The following is a 20799-nucleotide window of genomic DNA, read 5'->3' as shown; positions in this document are numbered from 1 at the left end:
TCAGTTATCTGAGGAGAGAGAACATTCATGTGAATCATTATAATAACTAATATACATAGCCCATGTAGTTATGTAATAATAGGATAAACACTTTTAAAATATTTTGAAGAAAGCCACAATATGTAAAAAGTAAGGCAAGGGCAACAGCATTTTCTTTAGTCAAAACAATATTTTTTATTGAGAGACAGAGTTGGAGGTTCATGTACAGCATAAACTGATCTCCCAATGAGCACAGTGAAATCCTGTATTGCCCAGTCAGTTCAGCCAAGCTGATCCTGAATGACGATCAATTTGTTTGGTCTTGAATGAAGTACCGCCTGCCATGTTGGGCCAGAAGACGCTGACATTAACCGCTCCAACACCACCTCTCCCACTCAGCGACAGTGAAAGCACCTAGTGCTGCTTCCTCCTGAATGAGCATCCTGACAGAGAAAGCAGAGTTCAGTCACTATTGGAAGCACAGCATGAGTAAACAAAAGAATACTGCAGGTATAGCAATCGGTATTGCATGCCATTTAAGCTACAGTGGTCGGACAGCAGGACAGTATTCCTAAACACATTGACTGAGTGAGTACATCTTGTCAGTCAGACTACCGTAGTCTACTACCACTGTACAACCAATAACAGTCTCAACCTTACACAACATAACTATATTGCACTGGAATGAGGCTGGAAGTCTACAGCAACGGCAGCCTCAACACCAAACATTATCTAATGGGGATGGCCATTGATGAATGACAATAAGTGATACAAGTGGAAATAAAGCAAGCCCAGTCACTTACCCTCTGTGAGACGTGCTTTGCCTCCAGTGGGTTGACATAGGACTGTCGAGCAGCCTACACACAACACAACGGTCTGTGCATGGCTGAAGACAGTTGTGATCTTATAGCATCCTGGAGGGTGGAAAGAAAAAAACCGTTAGGCACAGTCAACTCTGACGATAGCTATTGATCAATAAAAACAATACACAAATCAAAAGGCACTTTTCTCAGATAATGATCACATCACCCGTTAATTTAATTACCTGGACATTTCACGTCCATGAAGTAAGAGTTGGGACTCTGAACGAGACGCTTCTTCTTGTGCCTCCTCTTTTCCTCCTCGGGAGTTGGGTGCAGCAAGTCTTTTGCGAGCTGGGAAATAAAAGGAATTTAGAATTTAACGGAAACGTACAGAGCCTCAAAGTACATTTCTACCGACGGTATCCTGTAATGACGTGGATGCTTTACTGTACAGGTTGTAATTTGTAAATTTAAATTTAATAGTTTAATAATATAATGTTTTAATGAGATACTTGGACAAGTCATAATTGTACACAATCGACCGAACAATATGTTCGGAAAACATGAATGTTGGAACACATGGCACTAGTAGCCTGCATATAAAGAAATGACAGCACTGCGTAGCTCCGATGTTTGAAATACCATATTGGTCGGTGATCAATTAAATTACCAACATGTCATGTGCATCTCAAATCAACGGATGTGAATGCTACAACCATTCAATAAGGATTTCAGTCTAAATATACCGATTGCTTTTCTACCCAGTCTCCATGTTTGCCTTATGTAGGCAGCCATCTTGTATCACAACGCGCTCTCCGTGTGCTCTAAAGTGATACACTACTCGCTTAATTCTTGGGGCCATTTTTGACCACACTCGTCAAAAAGTACTAGTATTAAGATCGCACATTTCTTATGTAAAAGTGGAAGTATGTATCGGGTTTAATACTTTCTGCTATATGGTTAAAATGTATTTTCTCGGGCCCTCGCATACTCACTGGCATGTTGGCGAGGAAATAGCCGCTGCCGGAAAGGAGGCTTTACCGGAAGCCAGGGCTTCATATCCGTAGTCGCTTTGGAGAACCGACAGGAAATGAGTACATTTCAAAACGGTAGCCGCCATATTTGTAAGGTCGAAAACAACCAACCGAGGCATCTGTGAAGTATATATTTATTAATTGAAATAAACCATGTAAATTATGTTTTCATTGCTGTTGTGTTTAGTTAATCTAATCCCAACGTTTATTTTCCTAATTAAAGCTATGCGTCAAGAGAGTTAGTAAACTGGAAAATGCGACTCTGAATGCAGCTCGGGTCTCAACTAAATAGAAGGATAAATATACGGACTAATTACTGTTTCGTGCAATAAAGAATCTACCCAAATCGGTCCCCCCACGTTTTTTTTACTTTAACATTTATATTTAAATACAAGCAATACACATACCTTCTAAAGAATATTTCCACTGTCAAAAAATATTAAATGTATTTTATTTAATGTTGTCTTCTTTGATTAAAACAAGGATACATAAATATGCAACCATATACATTTAATGAAAATAATAAACATTATTCACAGGATCACATTACTACTTAGGATACTCTGTAGAGTAAGCCATTTCATATTGTTTCTATGAGTCTAATCCCCCTGGCCCTCCTGCTCCGGCTGTGAGGCAGTAGTTTTGTTGAGTGGATCTCGCAGGGCCATTAGCTCCTGGATCTTCACAAAGTCTTCAAAGTCTGGACAGAAACGGTTTCTCTGGGAGTTTAAGGAGTAGGTTGATTATACTTCTGTCAATATCTACACACTTATGGACATAACTACATTAACACTGAGACACTAAGAACATGTGCTCTATGATTATCCACAGTTAATGGTCAAAACGACGCGAGTGAGGAGTGTTTTTGAGTCCCACCTGAAGGCTAAGTCGTCTGAGCCCCACTCCCTTGGGCTGCTTCTGCAGAGATGACAGGAAAAACGGAAGCGACTGCTCCGATATCTGGTTTCCTGATCAGGGAAAATATTATTAGATGTTATTAGATGTATCTATTTTGTTGTTAAACATCAGCTAACATAGTTGGGAGATATAGAGACATAGAAAGTAGAGTTTTAAACGAGAAACTAAAATGGAGAAGGAAACCCTCTGATGCTCCGTGACAGTTAGGCCTACCTGACAGGTGTAAGTAACAGAGAGCAGTGTTTCCAGACAGCAGGACTTGGCCGTCCCTGCACTGCACTGATATCTCCAGCAGGGGGCTCTCTACCGGCTCTACCTGGTGGTCAAGCAGTTGAAATGCACACGCAACCAACCACCACATTTGTGATTTGCTGCCATCTAAAATTCGAAAACAATCTGACGATGGAATACATGCATGCACTATTTAGTATGTTTAGTATACAATAAAGTACAGCACCGTCAAGATAGATAATACCATACATAATACTATGGGTCAATTTAAAACCATTTAATTCCACAATGGAACAACAATATGATTCTGATGATAGGTATGCATATATTGGTTTTATATATTAATATATAACATATAATAAATAGAAGCAGATTTATTTATACAATCTACCATCACTTGAGGAATAGCCACCTTTATTGTGGCAGCACATACAGAGCTGTGGTCCAAACAAATACTTTCCCTATCACTTAGATTGTACACAAGTATTCCCTGGTAACAAACCTCATTTAGTGCACCACTTGGCATATCCTGCCGGAAAAAAACCCTCATTAGTTTCAATGTAAGAGGACCACATCAATAGTACAAAATAATGTTGGTATAAGAGTCGGGGCTGTGGATTTTGTGGGTAAGCAAATGTTATAAAAGCCTACCTCTGGATCACAAACTGATGGGTTTTTGTCTTTGGCTCCAGACTTGCCTGCTTTCCCACGTTGCACCTTGAGTTCAGAGGCTGGGAATGATCAGAGCAACAGCTTTCATCGATAATTCCTGTTCTAACGAAACGACTGCAATAGCAGGAGAATATGAGAGAAATGTTTACCTTTCTTGATCAGTTTGGGATCGTCTTTCTTGGTCACAGCTGTTTTTTCCTCTTTTCTAAGTGGTTCCTTTGAACAAGGAGGGAGACTTGTTATAAACCTTCACTGAGAAACATCCTTAAGAACAAACAGCAAGAGCATGATTACTTGATCTGCAGAAGATCTTTTTCTCTCTCTCTCTGGCTGCTTATCGCTTCAGAAATACTTGATCTTTTCAGGGTTGCTCATCAAACAGAGCAAAGTCTCTGTTTGGATCAATTTGGACTCTTTAAACTTGATAATCTACTTGTATGCAATAATAGCTTAATCAATCAATGACAACGATTAGATGTAGCCTGGTGAGTAATTAAACAACCCTAGCATAGTATCAATGAAAGAAATCAATGAACAACCTGTAAACAAAACTATTAATTTCTTACCTTTCTTTTTACATTGCTTCTGCTCATTGATTTGTTGAGGTTGGTGTTCAGGGAGGAGCTGCTGTGTGTAGCCAGAGAGCTCTCTACAAAAGGAGATGGCACTAATGACTGCACACACACACACACACACACACACACACACACACACAGTAAAAATAAATGCATCTCAGTGCATTGTGCACAGGCATGAAATGCTTGGACTTGGACAGGCATAAGACACAATCATTTGCGCTCTATTACACCTCTGCAAACATGTATCTTTTTACAAATATAATAAATCACAATAATCAAATGTAAGAGATGAGAGATTAATTGATGCGTGTCTATATTTCACTGTCTGAGTGAATCAGAAAGAGTTAAGGGTCTTCAAGGTAAGAAAATCTCCCCCTGCACACTTACATTCTGTTCTCGGCCCAGCAGCTGACGTCTCCGCTCCACAATCTCCTCGTGGGTTAGAGCAAACGGACCTAGCACCTGACCGGTGATCAACAATAAAAAGAGAATTAGAAGCTCGCCCACCACCGTCCGATATCACAAGCCACCCAATCATCAACTCTTTATAGCTGTGCAATCTGCTCCATTACTTTGAAAGGACCATGTCATACGGGTCTGAGGGAGGACTCACTTTGGCCAAGTGAGCCGCCCCTGTGTCGCCTATCTTGTTGTCGCCGAGAGAGAGACAGAGCAGGCCCCGATTCAAACGCAGGCCCTAAGAGATCACACAGGGGGACCATGACTGTCCCTGACACAGATTGTAGCCACACAGGGAAATGGAGATGGGGAACTTGGCCGTGTACCTGGGCTATGTGGGCGACACCTGCATCACCAATAGAGTTGAATGCCAGGTTGAGAATTATAAGGTTCCTATTGGCCGATGTGGTCGTTGAGAGAGCCGAGCCAATCAGGCGAGCTCCCTCATCTCCGATGCGGTTGTTTCTAAGCGACAGGTGAGTGAGGCTTGGATGAGAGAATGAGAGGTGTTATTATAAGTTTAAGACAAGACTGTATACAACAAATATAGATCCAACCTGTTGTGTGTGTGTGTGTGTGTGTGTGTGTGTGTGTGTGTGTGTGTGTGTATTTGTCTGTATGAAATTATATGACATCATAAAAGGTTCATTATAAGTATGTTTATAAATATATTGTTCAATATCTATCTTCAATATCCACTCACGTGCTATCTTTAGACATTAGCAGGTGGTAACTTTGTTCTGGAAGAGGATTGCCCTCCAGTATGACAGTCCTAACACAGATGATGAAGAATAGTGTGATAGATGAAGATAGTGAAATACTACAACATGCAACATATTTAGAAAATATATTTAGTTTTTTACTTTCCAAATGTAGAACAGACACAAAACCAACAAGGTCAATACAATTTCTTATCATCAAACTACTTTAGAAAATAATAAAATCTAAAATCATGCAATGCTATAATCCCAGAATCAACTATAGTAGGAAAAGCCTTACTAATAAGACATATATGAGAACCATGATAGATTCACCTCAGGTTGGAACACAGAGGGAACGTGTTGCTGAGCGAAATTACCATTTTATCTGACAGTCGGGTTTGCCACAAGCTGAAACACAAAGATTCAAATGTTTACATGCAAAGATAAGCCTCGCCTATAAGAACGGAACTTGTCTCTAAGGACTCCTTAACACTTACTGAAGGCTAAGCAGGTTGCTCAAAGAAGGAAGAATCTTGCAAAGCACCCGGGCCACCAACATATCTACCTTCCAACCTGGATATCAAATCATTATTTATAAATATAAATATATATATATATATATATGTGTGTGTGTGTGTGTGTGTGTGTGTGTGTGTGTGTGTATATAAATAGTATAGTATAGTATAATGTACATTACTCTTTACCACATATCTTAATGCTCTTGAGATTTAGGGGTTCTTCATTCTCTAAGACCACTTGGATGCAAGGCTTGGAGTACAACTGTTGATTTCCCGCCTCTGAGTTGTAGTGGTCTGAGCAAGAATAAGATCAGAAAGTAAATGAATGAAAAAAAAAAATCGAAAGTATGTTGACATACTGTCACTCACAGTGATGGAAACATACAGCTAAAACGGGAATTAAATGTATTTTAAGAATTGCACGATAATCAAAAACAAATCGGTGTTGCTTCTGGGAATACATACACATGATGATACACATGTTATCTGTGTGTCTTTATGTCGCTATTGGTCATCGTGTTTACCGAAGTTCTCTCCATCTGTAGCTGAGATTGAGGATGCTGGGGGTCTGTGAGTAACAACTGGAATCTCCTTCATGCCCAGGAGAAGGCACAGTTCCTGGAGATCAACGTGAAGGTTGCCAGAGCACTGGTAGTCCTCTATAATAAGACACAATCATGCACATTTAGGCGAGAACTCGTCATCAGTTTGATGGGAATCTTATTGACAATAGCTACTCACCAATAGCCTGATTAGCACATTTTTCATTCACTCCTATTAGAATAAAAACAAACAGTCAAATTGGAGCAATGGGGGCATAAGCGCCACATTAGAAATACAGTGAAAGAGCAAAACATAGAAACGGAGGACATGAGGTCTAACTTATGGTATGGATATGAACGTATACTTGTGATTATAGTCGGCGGATGGTCTTCCACTACAGCGTTCGCCTTTTCTGACCTGTCTTTGGGTTTCTCTGGACGTTTTTTAGACATTGCTGCGTCGGACTATGTGAGTTTGAACAAAATCACAAATGTCGTCTGAGAGCCTCCCGACGTACTGTTGACAGGACAGTTGCTATGGGGACCGCACCGCTACACGGGGAACCGTCCGCGTCTCCCGATAAATAAGGAAGACAAACTAAAATCGAAGGAACAATTGATGTTGTACATAATAGCTATATCCTTTTAATTTATACTGTTGTGAAAATCCGTTCCGATCCGTCAAAAGCACCTACCTAAATTGACTTACAGTAGATGGAGAATTGAAAAGTAAAGATGACGGAGGTACCTACTTCTCGCGAAAGTGAGAATGAAGCGTTTGAACTTCAGTTTTCTATTATTATAATTTTTCTATTTAATTAAACAACTCCTCAACTATGCAATACCAACAAATAAGACAATCGTGCAGGATTTTGCACAGTGAAGATGAGGATATCGAATGTTTCATATCTCAATCCTCCAAAATAGTTCCGTTTTAATCATTTGCACTTCGTCTGTGTTAATTCCGTTTTTCTCCTTCTATCTACCTATAACCCAAGCAAAGTCAAACAACATAATGAATCTATTCACAATAATGTAGTGCTTTTTATTAAAAAACAAACAAAAAACAAAAAACAAATAGAATATAAAACAAAAAAGTAAAAACCAACAGCATTTTCCATGACTTTATAATCATAATTACAAACTTTTAACGAGTGGAAGAAGTTTTTGACAAACTGTACACATCACAAAATGTCTGCCAGTCTGCCATATACAATGCTTGCATCTTATTTTGTGATTGTCTAAAAATAACTAAACAAATCACACAAAATACACAAATACAAGTACAAGCATCATACAATGACTGTTATCACAAAACGGAACCGTTTCAGTTTTTTTAAAGGAAAAAGAAAATAACATGATATCTAGCTGACAGCGTATTCTTTATCTCTGTCACCTTTCTTAAAAAATATCATAACATTTTTATGTTGGTTTGTTTTTTTAGTGTTCAACACTTTGCAGCAAAAAATCAAGGAGCTTTTTACTCCTTAAAAGTAATATTATTAACAATATTCCTTACAGTGACCGAGATGCCATTGCAAAGACTATGATGTCCCGGTGCCTTTCTATGTCCATTTGACAGTCTTCTCGTTCATGCAAGTACATAGATGGAATTTATAGGCAGCAAAAAACTTATATACGTTGCTTGGATAGGACCGCTAAGGGTGGGAATTTGGACAAAACTCTCCTTTTCCTTTAAGCTTAACTGTCTTCATTGTAGTTATACAAATGGAAGAAATTATCATATTATCATTAGAATAATCATAATACATTTTAGGGCTGAGTCCTGTACATTTCAATACACCCAAAAAAAATCCATAATCAAGATATTGCTTTTGGAGACGTTCCTCGTGTAAAGTTTGTATATATACATTAAGTTGGCACTGTACAGCTTCTCTCTACCTCTCTCTATCTCCCACTCTCTCTTTCGTAGCCAGTTGTATGTCTCAATTCTCTGTCAGTTTAACACATAGGGACATGCGGTCCCATTTTAGCAGAGGCATTCCAGGGGGAAAAAAAATCTCATTGGATATCACACATTTTAAACATTCACCATGGCAACCAGGATCGTGTATTCTGAAGAGGAAAACGGAACTGGAATCCATTCCCTTTCAACACGCAGTACTCACCCCCCCCGCCCTCCCTTCCACCGCCATCTAACAGAATATAAGAAAATATGACTGCCACGATACATTTCATGTTAAGTATTGTTTTTCATAGTTTTCTTAAAACTGTTAATTGCCATCAAGCCCTTAATTTTTTTCCTCTTTAAAAAAAAAATCAATATCTTCAAGGTTTCTAGCGCACAAACACTAAATAAGTGTGGATGCACACACGCACACACACACACTCACGCACGCTCGCACGCACACACCCACGCACGCACGCACGCACGCACGCAAGCCAGTCTGGGGAGCATGGCGTTCCTAAGGCGTTACAATGAAGGCCAGTGTTCCACCGCCTGATATAATTTAGCTGGTGAATCAGGTTACTTCCACATAAGAAAGGGCAAAGCTGACTGCCTCGCCTCAATAATAACTTTAAAAAATCAACAAGACACTAAAACAAAACCAAAAAAAAAGAAGCGCACTGTCATTCGCCCAAGACACCACCGTCTGTCTGCACATCTCAAAGAAAAGAGCAAGATATGCTTTCCCCTCCGCCGAATTCCCCCAGAATGCATCGGCCGACTCTCGAGAGCGTTAGTGTGTGTTTTCCATCGCTATAGATACACCCGAGCTTCACCATGTCCTCAGTGCCAAAAGTGCAGTTGAGCCGACCTCGTTCCCGCCTCATCGACCATGTGTCTCTCGCCCAGCTCTGCAGCAGCGTTTTTTTTATTGTCATTCTTTCTGAAGCGCACTTGCTTCTCCTATGCTTTCTAATCTTTAAGTCCTGACACTTTCTGGCATTAGCTTAGTTTTGTTTTGAATCATTACAGCTCTTCCCCACAAGGGGGAGTTGGTCTCCAGCGTTCCCAGTCACAGGAAGCCATCCTACTCGGGCCGTTGGACGTTCGTTCCGGTACCACTTCTCGTTTTTCGCTCATTAATTCTAACGGCCGCCATTTCTTGTTTACCCTTGTTGGTACGGTAAACGCCTATGTCTTCAGCCTGCAGTATATCGCACAATGCTCAAAGGCCGTTTGTTTGATGCATTGTAAGTGCGTGGTGTTTCTGTTTCTCTTCCTATGTCCATAAAAACGTTTGCATCATACTATTTAAATAAGCCCAAAAAAAAGAAGGAATAAAAAAACGAAAAACAAAGTGTGGGTCCTTTCTCCCCCTGAGTAGTCCTGAACCCCTTGAGAAAAACGGCAACCATATTGACAACCTTCCCATCCTGCTTTGTGTTTCTTTGTAAGTTTCCCCACCTTGCATCTCTCGCTCCGAGTCTGAGATGGCAGGTTTTGGAGAGAGCTACACCTGAAAGGTTTCTCCGGAGGGGCACAAGGTCGTTGCTACTCCTTGCTCACTCCTTCCTCCCCGCACCCCCCCCCCCCCTCCCCCGAGCGGAGCCTCGTCGTCCCTTTTCCCAGCGTCTCTCCATGGTATCTCCGTCTTTCGCTCACCGACAGCGAGCTAACCTGTGTTACTTCCTGCACACAAAGTCGCCAAAGCCGAGCGTCCGCCGTCGTAGCCGCCGGCCGGCCCCCTCCTCCAGGAGGTAGGTGACGTCGATGGCTGTGGGGAGGAGATCAGACAGAACAGATTAGCAGACCGGGGGGGGCAGACCTCAGTTAGATGAAGATCTGTAAGACGGTACATTGTGTGGGACGAAGCAGAGGGAGTAAGCATGGGCTTTGTCCGTTTAGGAAGAAGCCATTTATCCCAATTGGCAAGCAAGCAATCTTGCTCAAACATTACACTTAAGAATTGTAAAGTTAAGACTTTTAAATACTTGTAGAAGTCTTGTTAAACCCTGTTTGGGGGTTGAAAGACTAAATCGACTGGACACAAGGTCATCAGAAGAAAGGCGTGGAGTCACTGTTTTAGACAGCATGCTTATTCCACTGGTGGACACCATGCTTATTCCACTGGTGGACACCATGCTTATTCCACTGGTGGACACCATGCTTATTCCACTGGTGGACACCATGCTTATTCCACTGGTGGACACCATGCTTATTCCACTGGTGGACACCATGCTTATTCCACTGGTGGACACCATGCTTATTCCACTGGTGGACACCATGCTTCTACTACACAACCCCTAGCCCCCGAAGCGGTCCCAGCGAGTGGCCTCAATACCTGCGCCCTCACCGTTCTTGCTGGGCGTTCGCTGCAGCAGGTCCAGCAGGATCTTGTTCAGTCTGTCGCGCTGCGCCTCCCGCCTGCCCAGCCCCACTTGGTGATGGTGGAGCAGCACGTGGTGGTGGAGCGGCGACGAAGCCGACGACGAAGGGAGCTCCACCATCTCCCCGCCCCTCTCCACCAGGACCTCCTCCTCTGGCTTCCCTCGGCCCGCCGCCTCGCGCCCTTCCTCGTCCTCCTCTTCCTCGTCCTCCTCCTCGTCCTCCTCCTCTCCGTTGGCCCCCGCCTCGCCCCCCCGTGGCTCGGCTCTCGGGGGCTTGCCGCCGGGGGCCGCCGGGTCCCCTGCCGCCGGATCCGCCTCCTCCTCGGCTCCGCCTCCCTCTCCCCGCTCGTCCTCGGTGGCCTCCTGGGGGAAGTCGTCGCCGGCGCGGTCGCACGGCGAGCCGTCGTCCTCGCCGCCGGGGGCTCCTTTGTCTCGCTCACTCTTCCATGCCGACCGCCCGCCGTTCCTCTTGTAGCTGTCGGGCACGTAGTGGGGCTGAAACACAGGGGACAAGAGGCGAGTTCAGCCACTGCAGCTAAAGGTACTGTGAGTAAGAGGCTAGTTTAGCCACCGCAGCTAAAGGTACTGTGAGTAAGAGGCTAGTTTAGCCACCGTAGCTAAAGGTACTGTGAGTAAGAGGCTAGTTTAGCCACCGTAGCTAAAGGTACTGTGAGTAAGAGGCTAGTTTAGCCACCGTAGCTAAAGGTACTGTGAGTAAGAGGCTAGTTTAGCCACCGTAGCTAAAGGTACTGTGAGTAAGAGGCTAGTTTAGCCACCATAGCTAAAGGTACTGTGAGTAAGATGCTAGTTTAGCCAATGTAAATAAACGCACTGCAAAAAATATGCTAGTTTAGCTACTGTAGATACCGGTACAGTAAGTAAGATGCTAGTTCTGCCACTGTAGCTATATGTACTGTTAATACGATGTTAGTTCAGCCACAGTAGCTATATGTACTGTTAATACGATGCTAGTTCAGCCACAGTAGCGATAGGGCCATCTTACTGAGAAGTCCCTCTTGGGCGCCAGCCGCTTGGGGAAGTGGTTGAAGGCGTAGGGCTTGGTGCAGACCGGATAGCGGTTGCGGTGGATCTTGTAGAAGAGGTGGGCTGACTTGTCCAGCCGGTAGTCGCATATGTACACGTCCTGTTCCTTCACGCCTTTCGGCCGCCCTGCAGGGGGGGGGGGGGGGGGGGGGAAACGCTGTTTAGCACTTCCTAATCACGCAAACATCCACTATCGTGGGCGCCGGAGTGTCAAGTGCGATGTGTGTATGCATAGTTGTTCAAACATGAATGCAAAACAGAGCCTTACATGACAAACACATTTTGTTATTGAAGGCTTGGCCGTAGAAGATCTCAGAGTACACCTGGTTTAAACACATTGCTCAAGGGCAGCACATCACTGCAGTTTCGATATGAGTGAGGCCAGCAAACCAAATCTGTTCCCTGATCGCACGGATGACTTCAGGATTTCAACCGATAACTCTCCACGGACTCAGGGTCTGCCTTAGTGTACATTAATGTGTGTGTGTGTGTGTGTGTGTGTGTGTGTGTGTGTGTGTGTGTGTGAGCCTGTGCTCTCACCCTTGCAGTAGGTGTACAGGTCCAGGACGCAGCAGTTGCCCACCACGGCCTCCAGGGGGATGATCTCGTACAGGGGCATGCGGAACAGCTCGTTCTGGTAGAAGCGGCGCGACGGAGAGTGGTGCGTCTCGTGGGGCCGGAAGTAGTGGTGACCAAAAGCAAACCGCTCACCCCTTCACACGCACACACACACGCACACACACACACGCACTCACACACACACACACGCACGCACGCACGCACGCACACGCACGCACGCACACATGCACACACGCACACACACACACACACACACACACACACACACACACACACACACAGAATACAGAGTTGTGCTTAGTGGTACAGAGAGACCATGGTCTCAGCTACAGTGCAGACTAAACACTGCTAAACTGTGTTGAGAGTAAAAGTGAAAGCAGAAGCTCTGGTGTCAGTTCCAGAAGTAAGGAAACCCCATTCAAAGCCCTGCAACGGTTTCCGATAACACCAATTATGTTTACAGGAACACAACCATGCTCAACAAGTCAGAGAACTCCCTGTGTCAAAACCGCTTTTCCATGCCATTTGAAAAACGACTTCTTCATATGTTTACCAAGCTTTGTGACTGAATGCATTTCAGCATCCCTGATAATACTTTGCTATCTAGAAAGATGAAAATAAGACGGAGAGAAAGAAAACACAGAAAGAAAAAAAGAAAGCGACAGACAGCCTTATACCCTTCATTGAATTGCCCCTTGGGGATGAATAAAGTGCTTTCAATTGAATTGAATTTAATTGAATTGAAAGAATGAAAGAAAGAAAACACAGAAAGGGAAAGAGGAATGAAGCAAGAGACTCACTTCTCGTTCTTCCAGAGCTTTTCGATGCGGAAGATGTCCAGTTTGTCTCTGTTGACGTGAGTCAAGAGCCGGTACGACTGTCTGATCGGCTGGCCCTCAGTGGTGCGTCTGCTATCCCTCATCAGGTACACACAATCGCCTGCGCACACACACACACACACACACACACACACACACATGTATATTTATATATACATATATATATTGGTAGTGTTGTCAAACTTTATATATATTTTTTGCTGCTATGCTACAGATGTAACATCCCCATAAAATAAATATAATATCACACTGAAATAGTACAGTAAATAGTTCCTTTCTATTAACACCGCTACCAGACAAAGATTAGCTACCTATACCAACATAGGAGTGCACATAGAGGGCAGGATGGTCTAGTAGTGGGTAGGACTCCCAGGGATCAGGGTTCAACGGTTACATCCACAGTCTTCCTGTTGACCACGACCTCGTCTTTGAGCACGATCCCTAACCTCGACCAGCTCAAAAGAGTCCGCTAAGTGACTTCATAGTAAAACAAATGGATACTTCTATGTGTGTGTGTGTGGCCAACCACTGGGCCGCCATACCTTGGTGCAGCAGCAGCTCGTCCCGGAGCAGGCAGATGAAGTACACCGAGCCCGACTGGGCATAGCTGGGCTGGGGCAGCATTGGCACTTCCTGCCGACCAATCAGAGAGTGCGTTAGAACCAGGGGCAGATGGGTCGAGATGATGAGAAGAAAAGAAAAATCAAGTATGAAGATGATGTAAATATAATAATGCAAAATGTCCCAATGTAAGGTGACATTGTGTAAGATAATGGTTGATGGGTAGGAGTAATGTAAGGCCACCTACCCGGTCCAAAGGGCGGGGCTCACACTGCTCACACGAGTAGTGCTCCACCTCGGTTTCCAACCGCATGCAGTCAAAGTGCTGCCATACCTTTTGGGAGAGCCGACCCACAATGACATTACATATAGATCCTATAATCAATGCTTATCAATAGCCCACCAATACAGAGTCAACCTATTCCGATACAAATTATATAATTGAACACAGTGAACTACATTAAATTGAGCTGTGGATCCCCTTCAAAGGGAATGCATGTTGGGAAAGTGCTGTTTTGATTGGCCGCCGCAAGTACATTTCCAGCGCGTCAGCACAGTAAGCAGCTCAATTGGAGGCTTGGAAGTGAATGGTTTTGCCCACAGACTCAGTTTAGGGACATGAAAACAAGTTGCTGTGTGGTTCTGTGAAACTTTGGCTTCGAAACCGCCTCGGCCAAGAAACACAAACTAGCGGTGGTTTTGACGGTGTTGGTTGCTGCCACTGCTAATTTCTTATTCTGAAAACAAATTAAAAACAGAACCGTGTTTCTAAAGTTGGACAGTTGTGTCAGCTCAATCAAACTTAAAAAAATAGATTATTTAACAACAGAATAGAAGATCAAGACAGCTGAATTGGAATCACACCGTTTACTTAAAAAACATGGGATTGGGTTGCGATTAGAAATGGAAAATGGCCTTGGGAGCATTCTTCAGCTTCAGCAATCAGTAATGAGGTGAGGATTTATTCAGCCCAGCTCCCTGCAAACCACTGGATTCAATAAGGCTGAACTGACCCCACACGCTCTAGTCCTTAGCCACTTTGTCTGCCCGCTTAATTCAATCATCTCGAGATTTAAACACACACACGCACTAGCAAAATGGAATTGCAACCACCCAGAGTCGTTGGGTAAGAGCGTGGTTCAGGGGCCTGGGTGGGCAACAAGGGTGCAAGGGGCAAAAACATTTGTATATTAAACCATGGCCGTGTGCTGCGGAGGTTTTGATTTCAAATTGAGCACACTTGCTATACTTGACTCGCTACCCTTCTCTGTTTTCACTGTGGCTAAAAATAACCAATAATGTGCCAGCCAACTATCCACTGCCGTTTGAAGGAGAGGAAACTACCACCGTCCGCACTTTAATGCACCACCACCTTGTTCAAATGATCTACTTCTACACACAAGTACTAAGAGAACTTAGTACTCTTAGTAGATTCTTACAAACTCCCTTCTTACTACCTTAAAAACGAACCGTTTACACGCTACACATCGATTCAACACTATCCGTCGGCTCAAACGTGTTTATCATTGCTTGTTGGCGACACCCGGAAAAAAACATTTGGCGACCATTTGGACTTTTTGGACACAGGAAGTAAAACCCTAGGGGAGTGGTGCGTTTGGTTCAACCCCTTCCCTCTCCAGAACCCAACCCCTGTGACGTACCATGCACGTTTCACACTGGATCATGAGGCCCTCGTCCTTGTACATCCCGCAGATGCAGCGGATGACGTCGTCGTCCTTGTCGTGCGAGCCGCCGTGGTGGGCGTGGTCACGCTCCAGCGAATCAGAGCTGTCCGCCTCGCTGGCCGTCTCGCCCACGATCTCGTCGATCTGGACGGCGGCCTCGTGGCGTGCGCTGTAGTACGCCTTCCTCAGCCGGTTGACGTCGCGGCCCAGCGAGGACTTCCTGCCGTAGTACCTCTGGAGGGCGGCAGGGGAGCGGGTCAGGACTCACGCAGCGTGCATGGAGAGAGCCACGGGCCGCCTCTGCACCTGCGCACTACCCACTATAGCGTTTTGTTTTCTTCTACTATTAGTACAAGAGCCAAGAGCACGCATTTGTTTGGATGGACTAATGCGGAATTCAAGCTGATGGCTGTAATTGATGACCACAGGCGACAAAGCCACCAAACAGTGCAATGTTGCATATGATTGCAATTATGATGATAATAATAATATTTATAACACAACATTGCTGTTTTTACATTTTAAAGTTTGGTTTGGACGGCCATCCTCCTGTTGAAATGTACTGTGGGTTATGGAAGCGACTATACTGTCCATCGTTGGCACACTACAGATTTTTCCCGATAATACTATACTACCATCGTTTTTTGCAAACTACGTGGAAATGAGATTACAGACGTGCTACATACAAGTCTTATCTACCTGCAGTATGCTAGTGTGGATGTTAAAATGTGGCCATGCATCAACAAGTGGCTATACACTATAAGCCTTATGTAAACAATACACTGCCTGCTTAACTTAAAGTGTGCGCTTCGTGAAAGGGGCAGGCGCGGTGGGGGGGCTAATTTAGGAGATCCACTTCAGCTTGTGTTACTCAAAGACTTGGCGGACCTGAGAGCTCTCAAGTAGCACTTGTTTAAACTAGCAAACTATACAGCTATAAATCAAAAGGGTCTGCGCGCCACGCTGTTGAAACACCAAGAGGACAGGAAGCTATACAACATTTGAGCAGAACATTGAGCTGGCATTGTGTGTGTGTGTGTGTGTGTGTATGAAACCAGAGGAAAACCCTCAGATGTTTCTTTATTACTGCTAAATAAGTCCACTTGGGATTATTTCTTTTTTTCAACTAAGGACCAAATATTTTCACAATGAAGTTGATGTTGAAAACGTTTTTTGGAAGGTTAATTTTTCATTTGTCTTAGTTCTATCCTTCTGGCAGCATTTGGATCCATTCACTGCCTACTAGCTTTGGGACGGATACCCAAGACCTTCTCTCCCTATTAGTCAATGCCTGAGGTATGGGTACTTGGGTACTTGGTACATGGCTGTTAGCATGGAGCTGGTGGATGTAAACAATATACCGTACCACACTCTACTAAACACCTTTGAGATTTGCTAATACACTGGTCCCTCAGTCTGGGGCAAACCAAGGCTTTTAAAAGCAAATGACAACTGTTATAAATAAAACCGTGACATGGGCTACACATTATACACACACTTTTAAACAGCTGTGGCGTTAAGAAGAATGAATGATGCTCATTTCCAATAGACATAAAGAATACAACTCTGATGCAAAGTGAAGTATACGTTTTGCAGTAATCGCTTCTTAAAAGCCCTTTGAAACAAAAAATAGATGCATAATCTGTGTCTGTCTGTGTGTGTACCGTTCTGTACCTCTGCGTTGCGAAACACTTTGAGCATGTCCGCATCGAAGGCCTCCACAGTCTTGTAGTGGCCCGTGAGAATCTGCTTCTCGATGGTGCTCAGGTCCAGTGGGTCCGAAACCTTCTCGTAATACTGGCTGTTCCTGGGGTCACAGGCAAACACAATAGGCCTTTCAGCACAGCTACAACCCACTGATCCGTGGACACACGTGACTGTGATGGTTCGAAGACCTCCACACTCCTGATCCACTGTTTCCTAAACTCCTCCAGGAGGCATGACTACTAAGCATGCTGATTATTTTACCAAGTTTCCAAGATTGAGTGATCGCGTGCAGCACTACTGGTAACAATGCATACACACAAATGCATGCATGCAAATGCATACATAACAAACGTCTTCTTTTTCCATCATAATAAAGTCTTAATCACTCACATTCCCCAACTTCACGGCATAAACATAATGTGCGCCATCAAGCAAAACATAGATTGATGCCCGGAGAACTACTTGGCTGGTTCCTGTTCCTGATAGTGTTGGTGATAAAGGAAAAGCAAAAGAGGGCTTGCTCTCTCTTCTACTATCTTACTCTCTTTTAACTTATACTCTCAAAAGAAACCACGCCTTAAGAACTGAGAAAGCACTTTTCATAACCCATGGATGCTGCTTTCCTGTCTTTATGAAACGCACACTCACCTCTTCCTGGACGGAAGGTTGACGAGGGGAGCTGCCAGGGTCTGACCAGACGAATCTGAGAGAAGGAGGGAAAGGGTTACAATCCATCTCACAATGTTTGTTTGTGTGTCTCAACGTGTGTAACGTCCCATTACATTACACTCCATACTAAATCAGTGTAAAGAGATATGATGTCGTTGTATGCACCCCAGGGAGCCTACTAGCCTACTGCATACGATACCACGATTTATGTGATGTGACAAGTCAATTTTGTTCCCCTGAAGAAGACATGCTGTTTTTATTCACGTCTTGGGCGATACTTCAATGTCAATGTTGAGTATCGTTCAAGCATAGCATTAGAATTCTGATAAAATATGGGGATTAGAATTTAAAGTCTCATTTGAATCGTGTGTCTCAAAAACAACCTAAACCGGATTCTTTAATCTCTTCTTTAGTCTTGAATTTCCTAAAGGGATGTAAAAAAACTCACATACCAAAATCCTGTGGTTCCTTTTGATAATCACGATACTCAATCATTGCGTAAAACGACATACATAATCCAACTGTCATATGCAATAATCCTATTACAGTATACCTGAGCTAGCAAAAGATCCCAGTTACAATTTAAGGCGATGGAGTTTGGTTTCTGTGCTGCAACAGCTGCGGACAAAGCTACTGGTCTCCTCTGCAGGGGGCTTATGGATGCAGCTGTTTTCACTGTTTACATTACGTCTTCACACCTGCTGGCTCTTAGTGGTGAGCTGACTTAAGAGGGGAAACGTGGGAACCAGGGAAATACCCCAGGGAGATGGGGTACTGCTGAAAGGAACTGGCCATAGAGCATGGCGGAGGCGCAATCATGTTTGACTATTTGGACAAACTTTAAGGATAACTGAACACATTGGGTTTGTCAAACAAGTGTCATATAGCATGTGCTAAAGTTTAGAATGGGGTTTTATCATAGTCTTCCGAATGCTAACCAGATGGTTAATAATCATACAAATGCTACTTGCTGATCTAGTTTGCGTGAATTTACAGTGCCAGTGTGCGGGACTGTGCCCATTAGGGATGGGGGATAGTATAAATATAATCTGAGAATCTGGATTCTTTGTTCCCACAATACTTTGATCGTTAGCTTGACAAAAATTGTATAAAGAAAGGAGAGGGCGCTATAGTGTATTCATCAATAGTAAATAGCAAATTTGCATGCATTCAATTATATTCGCTTTGGCCACGTTCATTCATAGAACAACGGCGGACCTGTAGAACCCGAAAACCAAACCAAACAAAACCATCGCAATATTTAACGAATCACAACAGTTACAAAATCACAACACACGTCTTACAGGCATTCAACGCATCACTGTTGTGCATCGCATCACACGCGCCTATGTAGACTCCCCTTCCCTTGGGCCCGGCTGCGTGCCGACCCTTACCCTTGTAGCTGGTGATCATGTCGCAGATCTCCTTGAAGATGTGCGCCAGGCGGGCGGTGCGCGTCACCTCCGTGTTCTCCTCGGCCGCCGCCAGCCTCCGCGTGCGCACCGAGCGCGACGTCTGCAGTGCCGAGAACTGGGTCAGGAAGACGTCTGAAGACAAAACACCGCAGCTCAATGCATACACAGGCACGCGGTCCGCCGGGGGGTTGGTGTGTTGAATATAATGCAGTAGGGACTGATAATTGCAATATTGCACACATGATAGATTTGCTACTATTACTTTATATCACCTTAGGAAGCTTGGACATTTTCTGTGCTGTACACCTTCCCCGAATTCCCACTCAAAGCAGCATTATCAATCTAAACCAGGGCTTTAGGTTGTAGTGTTTTGAGTTGATTCGTTATTCACAAGAATCCCATTAGACTAAGGTATCACTGCCAAATTCTAAGCAAATATAAGATCCTAAGTTTTTTTCTAAGCAAATATAAGATCCTAAGTTTTGCTAACTTTATTATTTTACACTTAGTTAAATTGGTCTACAAATGCCTAAATAACGCTGCTCCCCTAGTGCTCTGCAAGACAATAACAAGACTACAAAGTGGTACAAGATCCACCACCCGAGCAACGTCAAAAGGCAATTGCAGTATCCCCTTTCGGAGAACATCTTTTGCTCAAACTGCCTTTTCAATAAAAGGGACAAGTTATGGAACTCACTGCCAGACCACTTGAAACGTATCCCTACAATTTTCACATTCAAAAGAAACACAAAATTGTGGCTTATTCAGCAACAATCTTGCTCTCATATTTAGTTTTTACACTGTGCTCTCTCTGTATGTATTTTCTCTTCCATTTTTTATTTCACTTCCATTTTAATTTTCCTATCTATAATAAAGTTAATCTGTATTATTTTTTTACTTTGGAAACACAAACACAAATAAGGATCCCCATTCTAGACTAGATTTTCAGTCTAATATGATGGCCGTTGATATTGAATTTGTATTGCATTACGGACCCTTTATTCACATACACATGTGACCTCAAAAGGCGCATACATTCACCTTCACACAGAAGGCTACTGCAGCCCTTCTACTGATTCCCCACTACACTACACTAAGCTGAAAGCACGCCGCCGCCGGACACGCACCAGACTTGATGTTGCCGTCGTCACGGATCACGCCTCCCCAGCGCGCGTAGATGGACAGGCTGGCGTCCCGGTCTCGCTCGCCCTCTCTCTTGAGCAGCTCCTGCTTCTCACGCATCTTCTCCCAGTTCCTCAGCAAGAACACCCGGTGCTTCAGCACAAAGTTCCTGTACCGAATGCAAAGGATGGCAGAGAGAGAGCGCGAGAGAGAGAGAGAGAGAGAGAGAGAGAGAGAGAGAGACCGAGAGGGGGGCCGAAAGACAGGCAGAAAGAGAGACATGGAGGGAGAGACATTGAGAAGATGGCATCAATAGTCAACAGGGGGTCTATTCTCCCCAGTATGTGCTGTCTGTCAGGTGAATGTGTGTCGTAGGACTGACAGACCACTTTTTCACAAACCACCCAAAACATTTTCCTGATTATAATCTATTATCCTGTATGTATG

At 43.8% G+C, this 20799-nt stretch overlaps 3 protein-coding genes across 5 annotated transcripts in view; all 3 read right to left on the bottom strand.

Moving 5' to 3' along the window:
* Nucleotides 1–149: 149 nt before the first annotated feature.
* On the bottom strand, nt 150–1828 carry rps27.1 (ribosomal protein S27 isoform 1). The gene is made up of 4 exons (XM_084484672.1): nt 1778–1828; nt 1025–1133; nt 783–893; nt 150–422 (listed from the first exon to the last, which is right to left on the bottom strand). The coding sequence occupies exons 1-4, from the start codon at nt 1781–1783 to the stop codon at nt 394–396; spliced, it is 255 nt and encodes an 84-aa protein (XP_084340798.1). The 5' UTR covers nt 1784–1828; the 3' UTR covers nt 150–393.
* Nucleotides 1829–2415: 587 nt separating this feature from the next.
* lrrc71 (leucine rich repeat containing 71) lies at nt 2416–6987 on the bottom strand (the record flags this gene model as incomplete). Its single annotated transcript, XM_084484994.1, has 16 exons — nt 6801–6987; nt 6635–6667; nt 6418–6552; nt 6080–6187; nt 5873–5948; nt 5709–5783; nt 5378–5446; nt 5001–5160; nt 4829–4912; nt 4603–4677; nt 4204–4311; nt 3787–3853; nt 3628–3696; nt 2948–3112; nt 2693–2784; nt 2416–2535 (listed from the first exon to the last, which is right to left on the bottom strand). The coding sequence occupies exons 1-16, from the start codon at nt 6886–6888 to the stop codon at nt 2416–2418; spliced, it is 1524 nt and encodes a 507-aa protein (XP_084341120.1). The 5' UTR covers nt 6889–6987.
* Nucleotides 6988–7459: 472 nt separating this feature from the next.
* The window catches only part of ash1l (ash1 (absent, small, or homeotic)-like), a 34213-nt gene continuing 20873 nt past the window's right edge, over nt 7460–20799 (bottom strand). For 2 of the 3 annotated variants that reach the window (XM_084484386.1, XM_084484387.1), the window contains 12 exons: nt 20358–20521; nt 19210–19362; nt 17795–17849; nt 17114–17246; nt 15416–15673; nt 14002–14088; nt 13736–13826; nt 13155–13293; nt 12316–12488; nt 11735–11901; nt 10686–11226; nt 7460–10118 (listed from right to left, as the gene is read on the bottom strand). In XM_084484386.1, coding sequence (XP_084340512.1) covers nt 10027–10118; nt 10686–11226; nt 11735–11901; nt 12316–12488; nt 13155–13293; nt 13736–13826; nt 14002–14088; nt 15416–15673; nt 17114–17246; nt 17795–17849; nt 19210–19362; nt 20358–20521 — 2053 coding nt within the window. In that variant the 3' untranslated portion in view covers nt 7460–10026. The remainder of the gene's footprint in view (nt 10119–10685; nt 11227–11734; nt 11902–12315; nt 12489–13154; nt 13294–13735; nt 13827–14001; nt 14089–15415; nt 15674–17113; nt 17247–17794; nt 17850–19209; nt 19363–20357; nt 20522–20799) is intronic. The other variant, XM_084484388.1, reaches the window with a different exon arrangement.

Source organism: Micromesistius poutassou, assembly GCF_964030765.1.
Source record: "Micromesistius poutassou genome assembly, chromosome: 20".
Classification (NCBI taxonomy): Eukaryota; Metazoa; Chordata; class Actinopteri; order Gadiformes; family Gadidae; genus Micromesistius; species Micromesistius poutassou.
Note: the sequence above shows the minus strand (reverse complement) of the source record. Positions and strands in the feature narration are given on the sequence as shown.

Coding starts and splice junctions, on each gene's coding strand:
- rps27.1 (XM_084484672.1), bottom strand. Junction 894..1,024: donor CATGGACGTGAAATGTCCAG/GTAATTAAATTA, acceptor TCCACCCTCCAG/GATGCTATAAGATCACAACT. Junction 423..782: donor CAAAGCACGTCTCACAGAGG/GTAAGTGACTGG, acceptor TTTCTCTGTCAG/GATGCTCATTCAGGAGGAAG.